The sequence below is a fragment of the Halichoerus grypus genome, chromosome 10, assembly GCF_964656455.1.
Source record: "Halichoerus grypus chromosome 10, mHalGry1.hap1.1, whole genome shotgun sequence".
NCBI lineage: Eukaryota > Metazoa > Chordata > Mammalia > Carnivora > Phocidae > Halichoerus > Halichoerus grypus.
Window position 1 is genome coordinate 50,698,060 of NC_135721.1, and position 19,592 is coordinate 50,717,651.

At 47.3% G+C, this 19,592-nt stretch overlaps 1 protein-coding gene across 1 annotated transcript; it reads left to right on the forward strand.

Moving 5' to 3' along the window:
• The first annotated feature begins 2,977 nt into the window (after positions 1 to 2,977).
• CLEC4F (C-type lectin domain family 4 member F) lies at positions 2,978 to 11,628 on the forward strand. Its single transcript, XM_036118132.2, has 4 exons — positions 2,978 to 4,076; positions 8,825 to 8,976; positions 9,889 to 10,007; positions 11,098 to 11,628. The coding sequence occupies exons 1-4, from the start codon at positions 2,978 to 2,980 to the stop codon at positions 11,246 to 11,248; spliced, it is 1,521 nt and encodes a 506-aa protein (XP_035974025.2). The 3' UTR covers positions 11,249 to 11,628.
• The last annotated feature ends 7,964 nt before the right edge of the window (positions 11,629 to 19,592 follow it).

Sequence of the window (19,592 nt, forward strand, 5' to 3'; positions counted from 1 at the left end):
GTTGCCCTTCTCCATGCTGGGATCTGTGCCCTGTGCACCTCCTCCGGGTTCTGTGGTCTTCTCTTTGCCTTTGAGTTGCTACTATAACCCCAATTAGCTCTGGTGAACACTTCCTAGTGCTTTATTTCCCATCTCCATGATAAGCATGGCCTGTGTTCTCATCCCCATCAGTGCAGGAGACTGAGCCCGAGGGCTGACCCTGTCCAGCCCGCACAGCACACTGTCCTCCTGTCCACCGGCTTCTCCCTTGCAGGGCTGGATTCTGCGCCAGGGGCTCCTGCAGCCCCCAGGAGGCCAGGGCTTGTTCAGACCGGCATGGCAGTTTTGGCTGTGACTCTTGTCTCCTCTCTGGTGGCTCTTTTTGTTGTGGGTAAGCTCCCAGGTGACCCGAACTCCACTGCCTCTCTCTGTCTTCCTGCATAAAGGTCCCACAGGGGCTAGTTGCCTACCCTCTGGCCCCAGGCCTGAACCAGATCTTACCTGAAACTCAACCAAGGCCCCCGTCCAAGGGGGGGGGGGTGTCTTCTCAAGAGCTGAGGCCCATGGGGGAAAGTCCAAGGGGTGCCATCTCCCTCCTTCTGGGACCCTGACTGAGGGTGGGGTAGCCTGTTCTGCCAGCCTTAGTGCAGAGAGAGTGTGCTGACCCAAGAATGGGTGTCTCAGTTCTCCAGAAGCCGAGACCTCCGTTGGAGCCCTATGCCTCCTTCCAAGAGTTTCCAGCCATGATTCCCAGAGACAACACAACCGGACAGTTAGGTGTGGAACCCCACAGTGAGTAGCCACAGGGCGGTGGGGGTGGAGTGGGGAGCTGGGGCATTCAGATGCCCAGACCCTAGGAGGAGCCTCTCCTCTGATGCCTCCTATGCCCCTGAATGGGTTCCAATTTTCTCACAAGAAGACACGATCTTTTTAAAAAAAAAAGAAAGTTTCATCAACATGTAATTGACACATTATAAGGTGCAATATTTAAAGCATGCACTCTGATAAGTTTTGACTTAACGTGTATCCCCGTGAAACCACCACCACAATCAAGATAATGAGCATATTCATCATCCTCCCCCCACAGTTTACTTGTGCCCTTTGACGTCCTTCCCTCTCCCCTCCGCTCTTCATCCCCAGGCAACAGCCCATCTACTTGCAGTAATATAGACTAGTTGGCTTTTTCTAGAATTTTATGTGAAAAGGATCCTATGGTATGTACTCTTTTTTGCTCCTTTATCAGCATGTAATTTGCAAATATTTTCTCTCAGTTAATGGCTTGTCTTTTCATTCTCCTAACAAGATTTAAATCTTAATAAAGTCTAATTTATCATTTTTTTCTTTTATGGATTATACTATTGGTTTCATATTGGAAACCTATCCCAAGGTCACAAAGACATTTACCTATGTTTCCTCCTGGAAATGTTGCACTTTTTGGTTTTACATTTAGGTCTATGATTAATTTTGAGTTAAGTTTTATATAACAGTATGAAGTATGAAGTTAATTTTTATTTAGCATAGGATATACAATTGTTGCAGCACCACTTGTTGAAAAGATTATCATAATTATCATTATCATGAATTACTTCTGTGTCTTTGTTGAGAATCAATCATCCATATATATGTGGGTCTATTTCTAGATTCTCTGTTCTGTCCCATTGATGTATTTGTCTGTCTTTACAAGGCAGAATATTTGACTGGACTTCTCATACCTTCAAGGGCCACCAGGCCCCACCTGGCCTTACCACAGCATAGTGACTGAGACCTCATATATTTACCTAGGTAGGGCATGAGGAATAGGGCAGGAATCTTCCAGAAAGGGTCCCTGCCTACTTGGGTTCTTCTCCCAGAGAGCTGGCATCGAGAGACTTAGACCATGAATATCTGAGATAAGGTCTTAGCTTGTGAGGTGAGCAAAGGGTACTGGTAGGACCAGAGGCAGCTGCAGGTGGGGTTGGTGGGAATGATTATGCGGATAAAAGGGGCTACGAGTTCCCTGAATGACCGCAATGACCGGGGCTTTCACTCAGGTCTCCCATATCCTCAAACTGTTCTGTGGGGACTCTTGCTCTATGTAACACTGGGTATGCCAGCCCTTCAAAAGGCCCTTTCCACTCCAGGGTCTACTATCACCTGGAGGGCCTCCACCATAGCCCTGTGTGTGGATTGAACAGAGGGCTGCCTCTATAGGTACCTATTTTGTTTAGTTTCTGGAATTTGTGATCAGAAATCTATGTTTGCGGTCTACACTGTTTTTAGGAAGTGAATCAAGAGGCCTCATGCTTAATGTACAAATAGAGTGGAAGACTAAACATGGGCTTTATTCATACCTAGTTTCTTTTTCATAATGACCTGTTTATTTATTTGTTTATTTTTTTAAGATTATTTATTTATTTGACAGCAAGAGAGAGACAGCGAGAGCAGGAACACAAGCAGGGGAAGTGGGAGAGGGAGAAGCAGGCCTCCTGCCGAGTAGGGAGCCCAATGCAGGGCTCGATCCCAGGACCCTGGGATCATGACCTGAGCTGAAGGCAGATGCTTTACGACTGAGCCACCCAGGCACCCCCAAAATGACCCATTTAGTGGTGAAATGTCAGTGGAGTTAAACTTCAGCAGCTCTCAATGATATAATCAGTTACCTTCAAGTTCAGTTACAATGGCAAAATAATCCAAGCCTGACCAGCATGACTCTTAGTGGTAGCTAGTTTATAGTAGGCAAGTATTTCAGTCCTTCTGTCCCTCAGTTCATGGGAGACAGCTAAGTCCACCTTTATTTTATCTTTTGGCCCACAGTCTCAGGTGGCCCATCCCCAGGGTCTGGGTGGCTGCAGTGAGCAGGAGGCTGCTTGAGGAGCACTCAGGGCTGTGTCTTAGACATGTCCCTTAGGAAATGTAAGAACACTATGGTTGGCCCATATAATGAATGCTTCCCTATGTAATGGGCCTCTGTGGCTGCCTTCTCGATTTCTTCCCTCCAGATCCCCACCACTCTGGCGGGATGGCAGGGTTGCAAGAGACTATCCAGATGTTTAAAAGCCATGTGGAGAATTCCAGCACCTGGAGCACGGAGGTCCAGATGTTGGCTTGCAGAGTGGACAATGTCAGTTCTCAGATCCAGGTGCTCAGCGGTCATCTGGAAAACGCCAGTGCTGAAATCCAGACGGTAAAAGACGTTCTAAAGGATGCCAATACCTTGAGTTTCCAGACCCAGATCTTGAGGAGGTCCATGGAGGGGGCCAGTGCGGATATCCAGAAGCTAAAAGGAGATCTGGAAAAGGCAAATGCTTTAAATTCCCAGACCCACAGTTTCTTAAAAAGCAGTTTAGAAAACTCCAGCATCGGTCTCCACATGCTGAGTGGAGGCTTAGGAAACGCCAACGCTGAAATTGCGATATTGAAGGCAGGACTGAAAATGGCAAATGCCCAGGCCCAGTGGGCAAACAGTAGTCTAAAGAATGCTAATGCTCAGATCCAAGTTTTGAGAGGCCAACTGGCTGGTGTCAATGACTTAAGGGCCCAGAATCAGATTTTAAGAAGCAGTTTGGAAGGAGCCAATGCTGAGATCCAAAGGGTCAAGGGAAGCCTGCAAAATGCCAATGCTTTAAACTCCCAGATACAGACTTCTCTAAGAGTTAGTTTAGACAACACCAGCTCTGAGATCGAGTTTTTAAGAGGTCATTTCCAAAGGGCTGGTGATGAGATTCACTTGTTAAAAAGAGATTTGGAAACTGTCACTGCCCAGACCCAAGTCACAAGCAATCGTCTGGAGCAGACAGATGCTCAGATCCAATTATTAAAAACAGAGCTTGAAAATGTCAATGCCTTAGATTCCAAGACTCAGGTATTAAATGGTTATTTGAAAAATGCCAGCAGAGAGATACAGACCCTAAAACAAGGGATGAAAACTGCTGCAGCCTTAGGTTCTAAGATCCAGATGCTAGAGAGCAATCTGCAGAAGGCCAGTGCTGAGATCCGGACGTTAAAAGCAGATTTAGAGAACACCAAAACACTAACTACGAAAATCCAGGAGGAGAAGAGTTGCCTGGAGACAGTCCATGTGGCCCTTGTTTCCCAGGAGCAGCTACAGAGGACCCAAAGTAAGTGGGACGGGAGAGCTTGGCCGGGGAGGTATGGTCTCTTGGGTGGGTAGAATCTTCTGTCCCTTCAGCCTTTTGCTTACTTCAAAACTTTTTAAAAAAGATTTTATTTATTTATTTGACACAGAGAGAGAGAGAGAGGGAGAGAGTGCACAAGCAGGGCGAGCGGCAGGCAGAGGGAGAAGCAGACTCCCCGCTGAGCAGGGAGCCTGACACAGGACTCGATCCCAGGACCCTGGGATCATGACCTGAGCCGAAGGCAGACACTTAACCAATTGAGCCACCCAGGTGCCCCTGCCTTTTGCTTACGTCAACATGCATCCCCCCTGGGAAGGAGAGTGATAGCTGGAGAAGGGCTGAAGCCACCCAAATAGGCTCGATGTGCCTAGGCAGTGGTGGAGGTGGCATAAGGCAGCCGTCCCTGCTCTCAAGTGGCTTGTCCTCTGGCCAGAGTGTCAAAACAACACTTGAGAAATGAACGATGTGTAGAAGGCATGCAGAGAGGAGTAAGAGGTATTACGTGAGGGTCAGGTCTGGGAACTGGGGTGGAGGGGAGCAAAAAGAAGGGAGAGAGAAGGGACCTTCCCAGGTCGATGTCCTCTGGTATAGAAAAGGGATCTTCTGAGTGGGGGAGAAACCTTTTGGAGGAGAAAGGATCAAAAGATGCGTTGTGGAGAAGAGAGCCCTTGAACTGAGTCTGGAGGACTAGTAGGTGTTTGCCAAACAAGTAGGGTAAGAGGATGGCAGGTTCACAGGCATGAAGACGTGAAACCATGAGGTTCAGGAAACTTCAGACAGTTCTGTTGGACTGGACTGTGGCCAGGAGGGCAGGTGATGAGGTGCAGGCTGAGAGGCTAGCCGGCAGGGGCCAGAACGGTGGCTTTCAAGCTGTTTTGAATGTAAGCCTGAAATTCATTTTATATTGTGATGCAGTATAATTATGTATCACACACACTCACTCACACACATACACACACACACATGCTTCAAAAGCATAAGTTTTACCACACGGATGCACTCTGATATTTTATAATCTATTCTTTAAAAAAAAATAACACCTTGATACTTCCCACGAATGGGTTGATGATTGCACTTTGAAAATCACTATGCTAGGAAGCTAGGCAGACCTGGAGAGACACCAGAAGGATGTGGAAGGCCTCTGAGTTTGGGTTTTATCCTTCAGGAGATGAGGGTCTATTGGAGGGCTTCAAGAAGGCTGACCAGATGGGTCTCTGAACTGAGAGGGAAAAAAAGAAGGGAGAAAAGCAGCGAGATTTGGACCTGCTGAGCCTGAGATGCTTTGGGGGTATTCAAGTAGCTGTCATTTGCAGGCCATCTGGAGTGTAGGTGACAGGCCCTGGCTGCAAACAGAGCTGTAGGAGCCCTGGGCACATTGGTTCTGGTTGTGGCAGTGGGAGTGTGTGGGGTGCTTACATGAGATAAAATGCTTTATGGGAAGAAAGCTGAGGGCAGAAACAGGAAGTCAACCTTCAGGTGGCAAGAAGGGAAAGAGGTGTTTTTGAAGAAGACTACTAGAGAAGGCAGTCTTAGAGGCAGAAGGAGAACCAGGAGATGGATAGTTGGGGAAGTCAAGGAAGGAGGGAATTTCAAGAAGGAAATGGTTAGTTCTGGTGAATGCCTGAGAGGTTACATTAAGTAACCAATAAGCACCCACTGAGTCTGGGCAATTTACAAGTCATTGGGAATGAAGTTCCTGTGGAGAGTAGTGTGTGGCCTGGAAGCCAGACCACCCTCAGCAGGGTGTGAATGAGAGATCAGGTGTACGAGCCATTCAAGGACCTTGGCTGAGGAATGGAGGAGAGCGATGAGGCTGAGGTAGGGGGATGGCATGGCAGGGGGAGGGATTAAAAAACATATATCATTGATATTTGCATTATAAAACCTCAGTATTGATTATAGACAATGTACAGATATTGAAAAAGAAATGATGAGAAAATAACCACTTGTATTTCCATGAATATTTCTACACTTTAAAAAAGATTTACTTATTTATTTGAGAGAGAAAGGGAAAGAAAGAGAGCATGAGCTGGGGGAGGGGCAGAGGGACAGGGAGAGAGAATCCCAAGCAGACTGCACTGAGCACAGAGCCTGACGAGGCACTCCATCTCACCACCCTGAGATCATGACCTGAACCGAAACCAAGAGTTGGACACTTAACCGACTGAGCCACCCAGGCGTCCCTCTACATTTTCTATACGAGCCCACTGGGAGCATTTTGGTGAACTTCCTTAAGAGGGTTTTTCTAGATTAAGAGGATAGGCTTGATCTGAGGGTGGGAGAAAGGAACCAGCAAAGAGGGAGGCAGTGGGAGGAGAGAGAGACAGAGAGACAGAATGAAATGAGTAGCTGAGGGATTGACCTTGAAGGGTTGGGACCTTAAGTACTTGAACTTCTGAGGCTGGGAGGGGGAGGTGGGGTGGTAGGTGGTCACCCAGGTTTGCAGATGTGGGAACAGGAAACTGAGGGAACTGATCTTTAGTGGTGTCTCTTCCTAGGTAGAGTAGGAGGTCACTTGCTAAGGGTGAGAGAGGGGGCGGTTTGAGCAGCTGCTGAAGAGACTCCCCGTCTTGGGCACCTGGGTGGCTCAGTCGGTTAAGCTTTTGCCTTTGGCTCGGGTCATGGTCTCAGGGAGCCTTTGGCTAGGTCATGGTCTCAGGGTCCTGCATCAGGCTCCTGGCTCAGCGGGGAGTCTGCTTCTCCCTCTCCCTCTGCCCCTCCCCTCTGCTCCTGTTCTCTCTCTCAAATTAATAAATAAAATCTTTAAAAAAAAAAAAAGACTCCTGGTCTGTCAGAAACCTGGACGTCCGCCCTTCTTAATGCCTCTCCAGTGCTCCCTGCTGTCCTGCTAATGCCCTCCTATGTCCACCTACTGCTTTAGCAGAGGCCCTTGTTTCTCTACTATGGGCCACATTGGGCTCACCCAGGGAGCTTTACATATACTGATGACTGGGACCCACCTCCAGAACTCTGACTTTTGGTGGGGAGGAGGGTCTAGGATGTAGTGTGGGCATTAGAATTTTTTCAAAAGCTCCCTAGGTCGTTCTAGTGGGCAGGCAGGACTGAGAACCATTAGCTTAACTTTTTCTTAAAGGGCCAAATAGTAGATATTTTGGCTGAACAGCCTCTGTTGCAGCATCTCAGCTGCTGTAGCAATAAAGCAGCCAAAGATGGACGTAAACTAAAGGGTACGGTTGTGTTCCAATAAAACTTTATTTATAAAAAGAGGTTGCTTGAAGGTTGCAGTTTGCCAATCCTCAGTTTAGACTACCGGTTGTTCGGCTTCGGAATGCATCAGGATCACCTGGAGGGTTTGTTAAGACACCAACTGTTAAGAAACAATTTCAGATTCAGCCAGTCTGGGGTGGGTTTGAGAATTTGCCTTTCTACTTAATTCCAAGGTGATGCTGATGCTGATGCAAAACCGCTGGTTTACACACTCAGCATCATTACTGAGACATTTGCAATTATATTCTAATTGGTGTCTCTGGCCTGGTTAGGATTGCCTTCTTCTTGTTCAGTCTCCACACTGTCACCAAGTTGGTATTAGCATAGTGCAAATCTGAGCATACTACTATCCTTCTTAAAACGCTTCAGGGCTTCCCAGTGCTCACAGGGAAAAAAACCCCCAAACTCCTTCACACGAGATGGACAATATAGTGCTGGTGAAGCTGTCCAAGTTCGTCTCCCCTCTCTTATGCACTGACCATTCCAAGCACTTGAACAGGTCAAGCCATGCCATGCTGTTTCACACCTTCACGCTTTTTGTGTCTACTTTTCCCCCTGCCTGGGATGCTCTCCTTGGCACTGACCACCAGGCAAACTCTTCCTCAGTCTTTTAAGACTTAGCTCAAGTGACATCTCACCTGGGGTGTTCTTCCTGAGTGCCATGTGTAGCCCAGGTGACATAGACCATACCCTCTTTTATGGCTCTGTTCTAACATGCGCATGGTCTTCCATGAATGCGTCTTCAGCACCTTTTTTACACATCTGTCTCGTTTGCTAGACTGTAAGCTCCTTGAGGGCATGAATCGTGTCTTACTGATCTTTGTATAATAGTCCCTGATTCACAGAAGTTAAAAATCATTGAACCATGGATGTTGAACAAAAGAATAAATGAATGAATAAGCGAGTCTGTTGTGGCACCAATTCAAACAGCCGTGATGCAGATGGTGTTAAAAAGCAGGGTGTGATAGTGGGGAAGGATGAGAGAGCTGAGAGCACAAGAGGCTTGTGCTCGTGGAATGAGTTTTCAGAGCTTGAAATGGGGAGGTCGGGTAGAGCAGGTCCCGAGGACAGTCCTGGGTGTGGGCAGCTGACATGGAAGGAGATGGAGGGAAGGAAGTGAGTGGTGCTGTGGATGGCTGCAGAGTCTCCCGGGGAGATGGAGGGAACTGAGGTGCAGCAGACTGTCCGGTGGTGGCAGTGAGTGGCAAGAGAGGGTCATGGAGCCAGAAAGCAGGAGTCTGGAAAGAAAGCGTTGTCTGGGTAGCAAAGCTATCTGAGGATCCCTGGGGGGATGCAGCCAGGTGTCCTGAGCCGCTTCCCAGTGTACTGGGTATCAGGCTGGGGATGCAGCCTCCCAGGCCCTGCCCCCCGGAGCACTGGGCATCAGGCATTGCGTGGGCTTGTGACCCTCGGTGGCCAGTCCCAGGAAAGTTCAGGAAGGGCAGCTCTTAGGCATCTGCAACCAGCCCCTGGTTCTCTCTCGTCCCCAACCTTTGCTCCAGATCAGCTTCTTCAACTGATCCTGCAAGGCTGGAAAGTCTACGGTGAGAGCTTGTATTACTTTTCTCACATCAAGAAGTCTTGGCACGAGGCTGAGCAGTTCTGTGTGTCCCAGGGAGCCCACCTAGCCTCGGTGACTTCTGAGGAGGAGCAGGTCAGAGTTGCAGGCTTGGGGAGGTTGGTGTTGATGGGCTTGGTGTGGGATGAGGGACTTTGGCCCTTCCGCCTTCCTCCTCTTGCAGCGGGCAGGGCAGAGGCCTGCGGTCTCTTAGGTCAGTCAGGGAATGAATGTTGATTGAGTTCCCATGAGCATCTTGCTCTGGAGGTAGAAGCACTGACAGCAAACCTTGATGTCCTCCATGACCAAGGGAGACACCCCGAGGCCCACAGCTGTCAGCAGTGAAGAAGGGCAAAGGGAGGCAGCAGTGGGTGACTGCCTTTAAAGTGTTGGGAATATAACTTCCCTCCCCAACCCCTCATTTTCCGTTTAGCTTCTGCTGTAGTGGTCAATCCTGATTTTAACGTCAGTGAATCCAGTGCCTGTGGAAGGCCCACGAGCAGGAGACCCAGGCTTCTTGGGAAAGCCAGACACAGAAGTTTGAGGACCACCAAAGGCAATGTAGAGCCTGGTGGCCCATCCGCTGAAGGTCCTTAACAGAATTTACCAGGGTTATTGTCAAAGGACCATCATGCGTTTGGTCCATTTCAACTTACGGAACTGCCCATCCTTTGTGGTTCTCCTGAGACTGTTCTTGTACGTCTGTCAAAGGACGTGCTATTTTTTTTTTTTTTTAATGAAATACATCTCTTTAATAATCTATGGCCAGGTCAGTCTTTGTCTCAGTGAACCCACACTCATCAAGTCAACCTGGGAGAAGTTGGGCTTTCTCTGAGGGGACCTGGGTCCTGGCCTCAATCCTGGACAAACCATGGAAGGTGCAGGGAGGGGCAGAGGAGTGGCTTCATGCCCCAGGACCAGAGAGAGGACAGCCTAGCCTCCTTTTCCACGTGGCTGGGAGAACCAGCTCCTCACACAGGGTCAAACAACACTGCGTTTTCTCTACAGGCGTTTCTGGTAAGGTTCACGAGTACCTCTTACCACTGGATTGGCCTCACAGACGGGAGTGAGGAGGGCTCCTGGCGCTGGGTGGACGGGACACCATTCAATGTTGCCCAGAGCAGAGCGTGAGTCCAGCACTGTCTGGTGCTGTCCCAGGCACACTCTGGGACAGGCCTGGCTAGAGACTCTTCGTCCTTGTCTTGTGTGTGTATTCCTGCCCGGTAAGCACTAGTGTTGTGTGTGTGTGTGATACATGTATATGATGTGTATGTGTGATGTGCTTATACAGAGAAGATGTATGACTGTGTATGTGTTGTATGTGTGATATGTGTGTGTATGTGATGTGTATGATGTGTGTGGGTGTGTGTATACACATTGGTATAGTCGTGGTCCTTGTGTGGACCCCTCCACAGAGGGGCATCAGAACAGGATAGATCCTGGGGCTGGCAGGCAGCCTATGAGTGGGTATTCCTGTGTTTTCACTGTTGTTGCTGTTCTTTGTTTTGTTTTTTTTCTATCCTTTTTTTTTTTTAAGATTTTATTTATTTATTTGAGAGAGAGAGAATGAGAGACAGAGAGCACGAGAGGGAAGAGGGTCAGAGGGAGAAGCAGACTCCCCGCTGAGCAGGGAGCCTGATGTGGGACTCGATCCTGGGACTCCAGGATCATGACCTGAGCCGAAGGCAGTCGCTTAACCAATTGAACCACCCAGGCACCCTCCTATCCTTTTTTTTAAAAGATTTTATTTATTCACTTCAGAGAGAGAGAGAGAGAGAGCGTGAGGGGGAGGGGTAGAGGAAGAGGGAGAGGGAAAAGCAGGCTCCCCACTAAGCATGGAGCCTGATGCAGGGCTGGATCCTGGGACCTGGAGATCACAATCTGAGCCGAACGCAGATGCTTAACCATCTGAGCCACCCAGGTGCCCCTGTTTTTTGCCTACCCTATACGCTTTGTAGGCCCTGCCTTCATCAGAAGGTATCTAAATGTGAATTCTGGGGTGGAGGCTTACAGCTTCAGACACCCTTCCTATCCCTTGATCCTCAGTAACTAAAGACAACCTCAGCAGAGCCACCCTTAGGGCACCCTTGGGCCCAGCTACATCCCCATCCAGGGACACCAGGAGATGAGAGACCCATGTCACTTCAGCTCCTTATACCATAGTCGGGGGAAGGGACACTTTCTTCGTCTGGCAGAATAAAGCCCTCTTGTTTCTAGGTTTTGGGACAGGAATCAGCCAGACAACTGGAAGCACTGGGACGGGCAGACAGAAGACTGTGTCCATATTGAGCAGAAGTGGAATGACATGCGCTGTGACACCCCCTATCACTGGGTCTGTAAGAAGCCCATCAGCCAACATGTGGCCTGAGACAGGCCAGATCTGAGGGGTCGCCGTTGCTGCCGGCTCTGGACCCTCCCCACCCGACGCCTTGTGAACCTCGGAACCCAACTTGTTCTCTGGGGCTTTCCATTTGGCCTTTTGTGTTTCCTGCTCTGTCCTTTCATTTAACCCTTCAAACATGTTTATATCACGTAACCCAGTGGGATCAAGAGCTCCTCAAGGCCAAAGGCTTGCTGTGCCTCTGTTTCTGCCTCAGCAACCCTCACGGGACTGTGAGACATCAGGTCCCCAATAAATACTGAGTGCACGAAAGCTTTGTACTTGTCTCTGCAATGGCCATCATACTCTTCTCTCCCTGAACTGCTTCTCCTTCCTCAATGTCCCTTCTGTCCCGAAACAAACATATCTTTGTTTAAGGGCTTTATAGCTATGAATGTTTAGTTAGTTCACTGGAAAACAGCAGAGGTTTAACACAAATTACAGGGACATCATACAGGTGGTACAAATTCCCAAGAAGTGATAGTGATCCCAGGTATTCCCTGCAGTTCCTTTGTTGCAGATGGGGTTGGAGCTGGATTTTGCCAGGCCTTTAAACCACTCCCCAAACTTCTTCCTGTCCTGTGGCTAGCCTCATCTCATTTCCCAACTGTTAACTTTTGATGCCATATCTCTGGCTTTGGCCTCTTCTTGTGGCCCCATCCTCCCTTCCAGGGACTGCGGCTTTCTGCTAGCTCAATTTAGAATGAGAATTTCTTTGCCCTGCCTCATGGAGTTACACAAGCATGCACAGGGAACCCAATGAAGATTTCTGGAGCTTTTCCTCTCCCTACCCTTCATGCTCCTCCCCAAATCCTAGCACATTCAGTCTCCCCCCAACTCCCATCTTCCTCTCTCCATGCTTAGTGAAACTGTCATGCCCTGCATGGGACCCTCCTCACTGCACTGGGGTCTGGAAGGAGCCTCCAGGAAGAATCCCAGGGAGCAGGTGAGCTCATGCTGTCTGCTTTCCCAGCCAGGAACTCGGATTATAGTTGTCCAATGCCAAATGTTTTATGAATTTTGTCCAGTTTTCCAATTGCTGACAACAAAAGGCCTGGTCCAGTTATTCCACTGGGACAAGAAATGGAAATCTATCTGTTATGACTTCTTTGGCTGAACAGGACTTTAGTTCGTTTGTATTCACATTTTCCTTTTGGCTTTTCTTTTGGCCTTTTCTTTTATGGCTTCTTAGCTTTTTATCAACCTTAGGATTGAAATCACATTTTGCTGTATTTCTTCTAATACCTTTATAGTTTTGTTTTTTGTTTTTTTAGATTTACATATGTTACTGGATTTGATTTCCTGACAGTTTATTCCTTGGCATTTTGCATCTATATCAATATAAATATATGGGGATGGGCTAATTTTCTTTTTATGTATTTCTAGTCTTTGTTTTAGGGTTTTCGTAGCTTATGCAAAAAAAGTAGGAGACAATATTAATATGTCCCACTTTTTGGGAATTTACTCAGATTTTCTTTGTGGCCTAGTAGTGTCTGCTCACTTTTTATAAATGTTCCACAGGCATATTTATTAGATTAGGCTTGTGATTTTAATTTTTCAGATATTCTATATCCTCATTTATATTTTGCCTACACAACCTATCAATTTCTCTAGGAGGATTTGTGTTAACTCTCCCGTGTAGAACATTTATCTATGTTTATCATCTTGTCATGTCATATTTCTAATAGCTTTTGATTTATGTATTTCAGTGTTACTTTAATGTCTAAAGATTCATAACCATGAAGTCTACTTGAAGACTTCTACATTTTATCAATATTCATGCAATCCAGGATTATTTACTCCGCCTCTACCATATACCAGGCATTCTTCCAGGTTTTCAGGATTCAAAAGTGAAGGAAACAGGGTGTCTGGGTGGCTCAGTCAGTTGGGCATCCATCTCTTGATTTTGGCTCAGGTCATGATCTCAGGGTCGTGAGATTGAACCCTGCGTTGGGCTCCTTGCTTAGCACTGAGTCTGTTTGAGATTCTCTCCTTCGTCCTCTGCCCCTCCCCCTGCTCTCTCTCACTCAAATAAATAAATAATAAAATCTTTAAGAAAAACAACCCAAAGTGAATGAAACAGATAAAAATCCCTTTCCCCTCTCCTCCCCAAGCCAGCATTTTAGTAGGGAGGAGAGGTAGTTAGGACATCTAGCCCCTTCTCATAGCCTAAGGAAGAGTCCTCCGGAGCCTGAAACCTGGGCGTGGTAACATCCTGGAGTAGCAAGCTAGCTGTTTTGTTCTTTGTTTGTTTGTTTGTTTTTAAGATTTTATTTATTTATTTGACACAGGGAGAGAAGCACAAGCAGGCAGAGGGAGAAATAGGCTCCTGGCTGAGCAAGGAGCCTGATGTGGGACTCGATCCCTGGGATCACGACCTGAGCCGAAGGCAGATGCTCAACGACTGAGCCACCCAGGCGCCCCTGTTTGTTATCTATCTAACCAACCATGGTCTGAGGCCTAAAGCTAATGGAACAGGGACAGGTAAACACTCACATGGCAGGGTCAATTCTCATGCCTGGGCTGGACCTTTCTCTCTACAGAGAAGGTCCTGAAAGCTGCAGTTTCCTCAAGAGACAGTCAGAAAGGCAGAAGAATTAAGTTCTCCACAGACTGAGTGGAGCCATCTGGGGAGACAGAGTGAAGTCCTCAGTTGTCCTGGGGGAAGTGGTCAGCTTTTCACCCTGGAGTGCCTCCCCACCCAGCCGCTGCTGTGGGAACCCTGTATAGCGGCCACTCTCGGTGACCATGGATTGCACTGGTGATAGACATAGGCTGTGATAGACAGCTGCCACCACATGGGGTGTGCTGTTGACACGCTGAACCCACAGCCTTGTCTCCCAGAGCCATGGTTTCCAGTCTAAGGGAGGCTGGAGTCTACACATTGGGAGTTAGGGGAAAGCCCAACTCTAGCAAGGGAGAAGACATAGACTTTTTGGCTGTCATGAAATGACCTTCCAGGCTTGGTTTTCTAGGGCCAGGGAATAATTTCTCAGTTAGGAGAGTAAGCACATTCTGGAAGCAGATGTCACAGCATTTCTAGGATGACATAAGTCACTAGTTCAGAAAAAAAAAAAAAATCTACCTGTGCTTGTAGTCAGCAACTCTGAGTGTCCTTTACCAATGAATGCCCCAGCCCTCTATACTCTGGAATTCTTAGAACACCTGCTCCCATATACCCAGATTTGGGCCTGGGTGTTGGTCAGACCCCCTCATATGCCTACACCATGCCTACTGGAAGGAGCCTCTCCCTTTGCGTTTCTCTTGCATTTAAGGGCCAGTTATAAGTGCTTCTACCTCTATCTGCTGCTAGCAATTCCTACAGCTCAAAGCTAGCCAAGCCCAGGGACCCCTACCACAAGTGAGAGCCACAGGCCCAGAGTTACAGAAGAGTGAGAAGGCCTGGGCTACTCTCGGGAGGGGTGACTTAGGATAGAAGGAGGTCTGCTAGCTGGGCCTCAAGAAGGCTTGCTCCTGTGGGACAAGCCCCACGCAGCAGGGTATCCACCACACAGCTCTGCCTCTCAGTTCCCCTCCCCTCCCCCAAACAGCCTGTAGCCTACTTCCTCTTGAATCTCCTCAAAGCCCTGCTTTTGTTGCAGTCATATCCTTCTTAGATCTGACAAGAATTTCCCACTCTACCTGGTCCCAGGATTGGGATTCCAGGCCCTCTTCACGGTAGCCCCAACAAGCCTTTAATGACGTCTCTGCTATAGGGTCACCAGAACCGAGCCCTGGACCTCAGTGTCTCCTCAACCAGCTCTCACTGCAGCTTCTGCACTTTTGCTCAGAACACCTCTGCCTGGGTCACTTACGCCTTGTCTGTGTAATAGCCAAGTTTCTGGGCATTCTATCTGGAGTGTAGTCATCACTTACGATGTGGTGGGAATCACGTGAGGCAGGAGAGATTGGTGGTTATAGACCCAGGCTCCATGGCCAAACTGCCTGGGTCTAATCCTAGCTTTGCCCCTGTCTAGCTGGGAAAGCTGGTTACTTGACTTTCGTGTCTCAATTTCCTCTTCTGTGAAAAAATTAGAGTACCCCTCTCTTGAGGCTGTTGTGCAGATTAAGAAAGTTAATCCATAAAATGAGCTTAGAAAAGTGCATGGCCCATGGATCCCATGATACCTGCGTTAGCTGGTATTATTGTGCCAATGGCCTAATTGACTCCTTGCTATAATTCTGAGGAAGCTTCTATCACAATCTCCGCTTTACAGATGGCAAGGTGAGGCCTAGAGAGTTTGAATGTCTTGCCTGCGGTCCTATAAAGTCCTGTGCTGCAGCAGCTCTTCCTCTTGGACCCACGACTAACCCTCAGGCCCTGTAAGTCTCAACTCTTTGTGAGGTCCCACAGGCTGCCAGGCTCGAGGCTTCCATCCATCTACTCTTTCAGGAGGCTGTCAGGCACCTTTCTGCATCTCGTCAAAGCTGGAGGCCACTGGCTACTGCTGAGCACACTGGCACAAATGAGGACTTGAGCTGGGTGTCCCTGACCTCTCACCAGCTTCCTGGGGACAAAGGCTGTGGGTCTGTTCCCCTTCTCTGTTCTTGGTGGAGAAGCACTTCCGACCCACAGTTAACTCTGCTGGTGATGTGGCCAAGATAGTAACCCCAGCGCATGCCCAGTGGGAGTGGAGGAGGAGGAGGAGCCTCAAGGGAAGTGAAGTATGGGGCATGGCAAGCAGGCAGGGCCTGTGTGCTGGGGCACCAGGCCAGCCGCAAGTGTGCGCCTGGGCCCAGTGACCCTGGGATAGAGGACATTCAGAAACTGACCAGCAGGGTAGCCTTGGCTAGTCACTCAACTTCCCTGGCACTGATTTTCTCATCTGCACAATGGGAGTAAAGTCCAGTTCCCAGGAATATGATGAGATAAAATCATACATAGTATGTAATAATAATATGAATTTATACGAATATGAGTAATAATGTGAAATTGCCAAATTGATGTAGATAGGAATTCTGGGCAATATAGACTTGTCTCTTTATAGTTTCTGATCCCTGGGCGCCTGGGTGGCTCAGTTGGTTAAGCGACTGCCTTCAGCTCAGGTCATGATCCTGGAGTCCCGGGATCGAGTCCCAGATCGGGCTCCCTGCTCGGCAGGGAGTCTGCTTCTCCCTCTGATCCTCCCCCTCTCATGCTTTCTGTCTCCCATTCTCTCTCAGATAAATATAGTTTCTGATCCCTTTTAAAAATGTCATTCTTTGCCTTCCCTTATTTAAAGCTGTTTTTTTAAATTGTATGATCCATTTTTTATTATAATTTTTTTTATTATGTTATGGTAGTCACCATACAGCCCAGTGATGGGTATTAAGGAGGGCACGTATTGCATGGAGCACTGGGTGTTATACGCAAACAATGAATCATGGAACACTACATCAAAAACTAATGATGTACTGTATGGTGACTAAAGCTTTTTTTTTTTTTTTTTTTTAGCAGCTCTTTCATGTTTTGACTGAGCTACAGAGATTAAGGGAACTGTGTTTGAGCCACAAACTGATCAGTGTGATGAGGGGCTGCCAAGGATCCAGGCAGATATGGGGAGTGTTCCTTTTAGCTGGGCCCCAGGGTAGGAAACAGGAAAGATTGATGAAGTGAATCTGCTGGGACAAAGGACAGAGCAAGGGCCAGTTTCTCTCTGTCTCAGGGTGGTGGATACAGTGGATTAGCTCTCCCAAACCTCGTCCATCCCCGCTTCCTTCCTCCTTCCCTTCTTCCAGGGTGCCTCCCCGCACTGCAGAGGCAGGAAGGCTGAAATTCCATTTTCCAGGACCCCTTATTCTCAGGGTTCTGGATGCCAATTAAGATGATCTCCTTAGAAACAGGTGTGTGAGCATGGCCATCGGGCAGAGCTCATGTCCCTGTCCTTTTATTTATTTTCTGTGGACAAGCCACGGGGTGGGGACTTGGCATTTCTCTGCAGCAGTGTCCCCGGGGCCCCCGCTCTGGGGGAGTCAAGTGGCAGCCCCAGCAGCACTGGTTCCCGCTTCCTAGACTGCAGCATTGGTGGTGTGTTCTCCAACTGAGCCCCTCTGGCTCCACCAGCCCTCCCGGTGATTGCGTTAAGCGCCTAAATCCCCGAATTAAATCATTTAGCATCTGCTTGGAATACCTAGAAGAGTTTCTGATATTGCTCCGAATCTTGACTGGGGTGAATGGTCTGAGGCCTTTGATGCTCCGGGCACCAGCGATGACACAGGCCTCTAATAGGACAGCTCCATTTTTGAAAATGACACTCAGAAGCAGTGATGAAGGGACAAGGATCTGGAAGGACCTTAAGTCCCGGGTGACCATGAGGAGCAGAGATGCACCGCTGACCTGCACCTTTCACACTGCCAGAGGAGAGAAAAGTGAACTTTGTTTGTTCACTAGGCCATTGCATCTTCGAGGTAGGGGCACCAAGTCACCATCGGGTGTAACATCTTAGCTCAGATTGGTTCATGTGATTGCTCTCCCTCAGGACATGGGGCTCAATATAGGAAGCCAACAGACAAGGTGCCAGAAAGGGACAGTTGGAGTTGATGGAGGGGAGCAAGTATGAAGGAATAGCTTCTGCGGTTCTCATACTGGATTCCTGCTACACACCAATTTGTCCATTCAAGGGTTTAGAATAAAATAGAAAATGTCAATAATGTCCTTTTTGATGCTCAAGCAAATTTAAGTAAATGGGTAAATGATCTCCATTTTAAGCTTTATTTCCACACATTTGGCTCTTTTGGTTCTGTTTGCTGGCAGACAACACCAAATAAACTTAGAGCAAACAAAATTATTTTCCTTCTTAAATATATATATATATATATATATATATAAATACATATGTGTAAGTATATTTATATATGACCCATGCTTATTGTGAAAAATGCAAGACATATAGAAGATATGAGGCACAGATCTTACCTCATTCCCAGGCCCACTGCTGGGGGAACCCCAGTTAAACATTTGATGCACCCTCTTCTCTTCCCTTGCCCTTCCCTTGTAGGCAATGTAATGGTGGAAGCTGAAGACAAGATGGGGCTGAGGAGGTGGCCGATATGGCTAGGAAACTGGCTATGGAGTTAAGTGAATAAATAAGTAAATACATTGAGGATAACGGGAGTCAGGTTTCTCGCTCTTGGAGAAGGGAGTTACAAATTAAGGAGAAACACGAGAAATCTTAGCTATTGAATTGGAATGGGAGGTATTAGTGTGAACTCATGCTTTTTAAATCTCTAACTATTTACACAGAAATACATATATAACTATATATATAGTTGTATGTGTGTGTGTATGCTTGTGTGTGTACATATGTATATTTCCTATCTGCTCAAAGGATTTAGAAGGATTGCATCCCAAAAAGAATGAATAATCAAACATCCAAATCTTTGTTTCTAAGTTTCATTTTGCACTAAAAGAATTGAGTGATTCCATGGCTGGGCTGGGAAAATCCAAGATGAGCCTTTGTTGCACAACTAAGAAAGCATGCAGAGAGGGATGGGGTCATGTCAAAAGAACAGAGAAGCCAGCATGAAGGGGCTCCTACAGGCCAAATCTGGGGCCATTTAAGCATTGAAATAGTGATATGAATAAATTACATCTTATTAAATAAAATAGAAAGTCATGAGTTCATGCTAAATACAAAATGAATAAATAAATGGGGGAGAAGGAAAAGCTCTTCTCCACAATAGGATGTCAACCACTTGGCCACAAAATGGTGGTTAATTCAGGCAGGAGTCAGCAATGGGTGCTAAGGATATTGGTGATTTCCTCACAAAATATTTATCAATCAAAAGGAAAAATTAGTCCATTTATGGTGAAGGAATCTGGCAGATACCACCTTGACTGGGTGATCAAGGTTAACTTTACTAGTGGTGGGACAGGTCAGCATCATGTATATCCTGAAGAGATGTATGGAGACGGCCCAACATCTTTTCTGTGGAGTCCCTTCCAAGAAGGGATGGCTTAGGTCTGGACATGAGGGAATATTAGGCAGACTCCAGTTGAGGGACAGCCTTCAGAATGAAAGACTTCTCCTCTTTGAAACTGTCAAGATTATGAAGACCGGGCAAGACTTAGGAAATGCTTTAGAAAAAGAATAATGAAAACGGGAATATTCATAGAGACAGAGGGCAATGGAGTAAATGTGAAAAAAGCTAACAAGTGGAGAATCTAGGTGAAGGGGCTGTAGGACCTCTTACTGTTCTTGCAACTTTTATTTATTTCAAAATGAACTTTTAAAAGTTTTGTGTGTAGCCATCAAGTTTTTCTGGTAAATGTATACATGTGCATACATATATTTGCATACATGTGTATACATGTATCCAGAAGCGCAGGCCCCAACCTGGATTGATCAAATTA

What these genes read in the sequence shown, in the direction of transcription:
- CLEC4F (XM_036118132.2), top strand. Translation starts at nt 2,978, where the DNA reads ATGGCAGGGTTGCAAGAGACTATCCAGATGTTTAAAAGCCATGTGGAG. An exon ending in GCAGCTACAGAGGACCCAAA is followed by an intron (nt 4,077 to 8,824) that starts GTAAGTGGGACG and finishes CCTTTGCTCCAG; the next exon opens with ATCAGCTTCTTCAACTGATC. An exon ending in TGACTTCTGAGGAGGAGCAG is followed by an intron (nt 8,977 to 9,888) that starts GTCAGAGTTGCA and finishes TTTTCTCTACAG; the next exon opens with GCGTTTCTGGTAAGGTTCAC.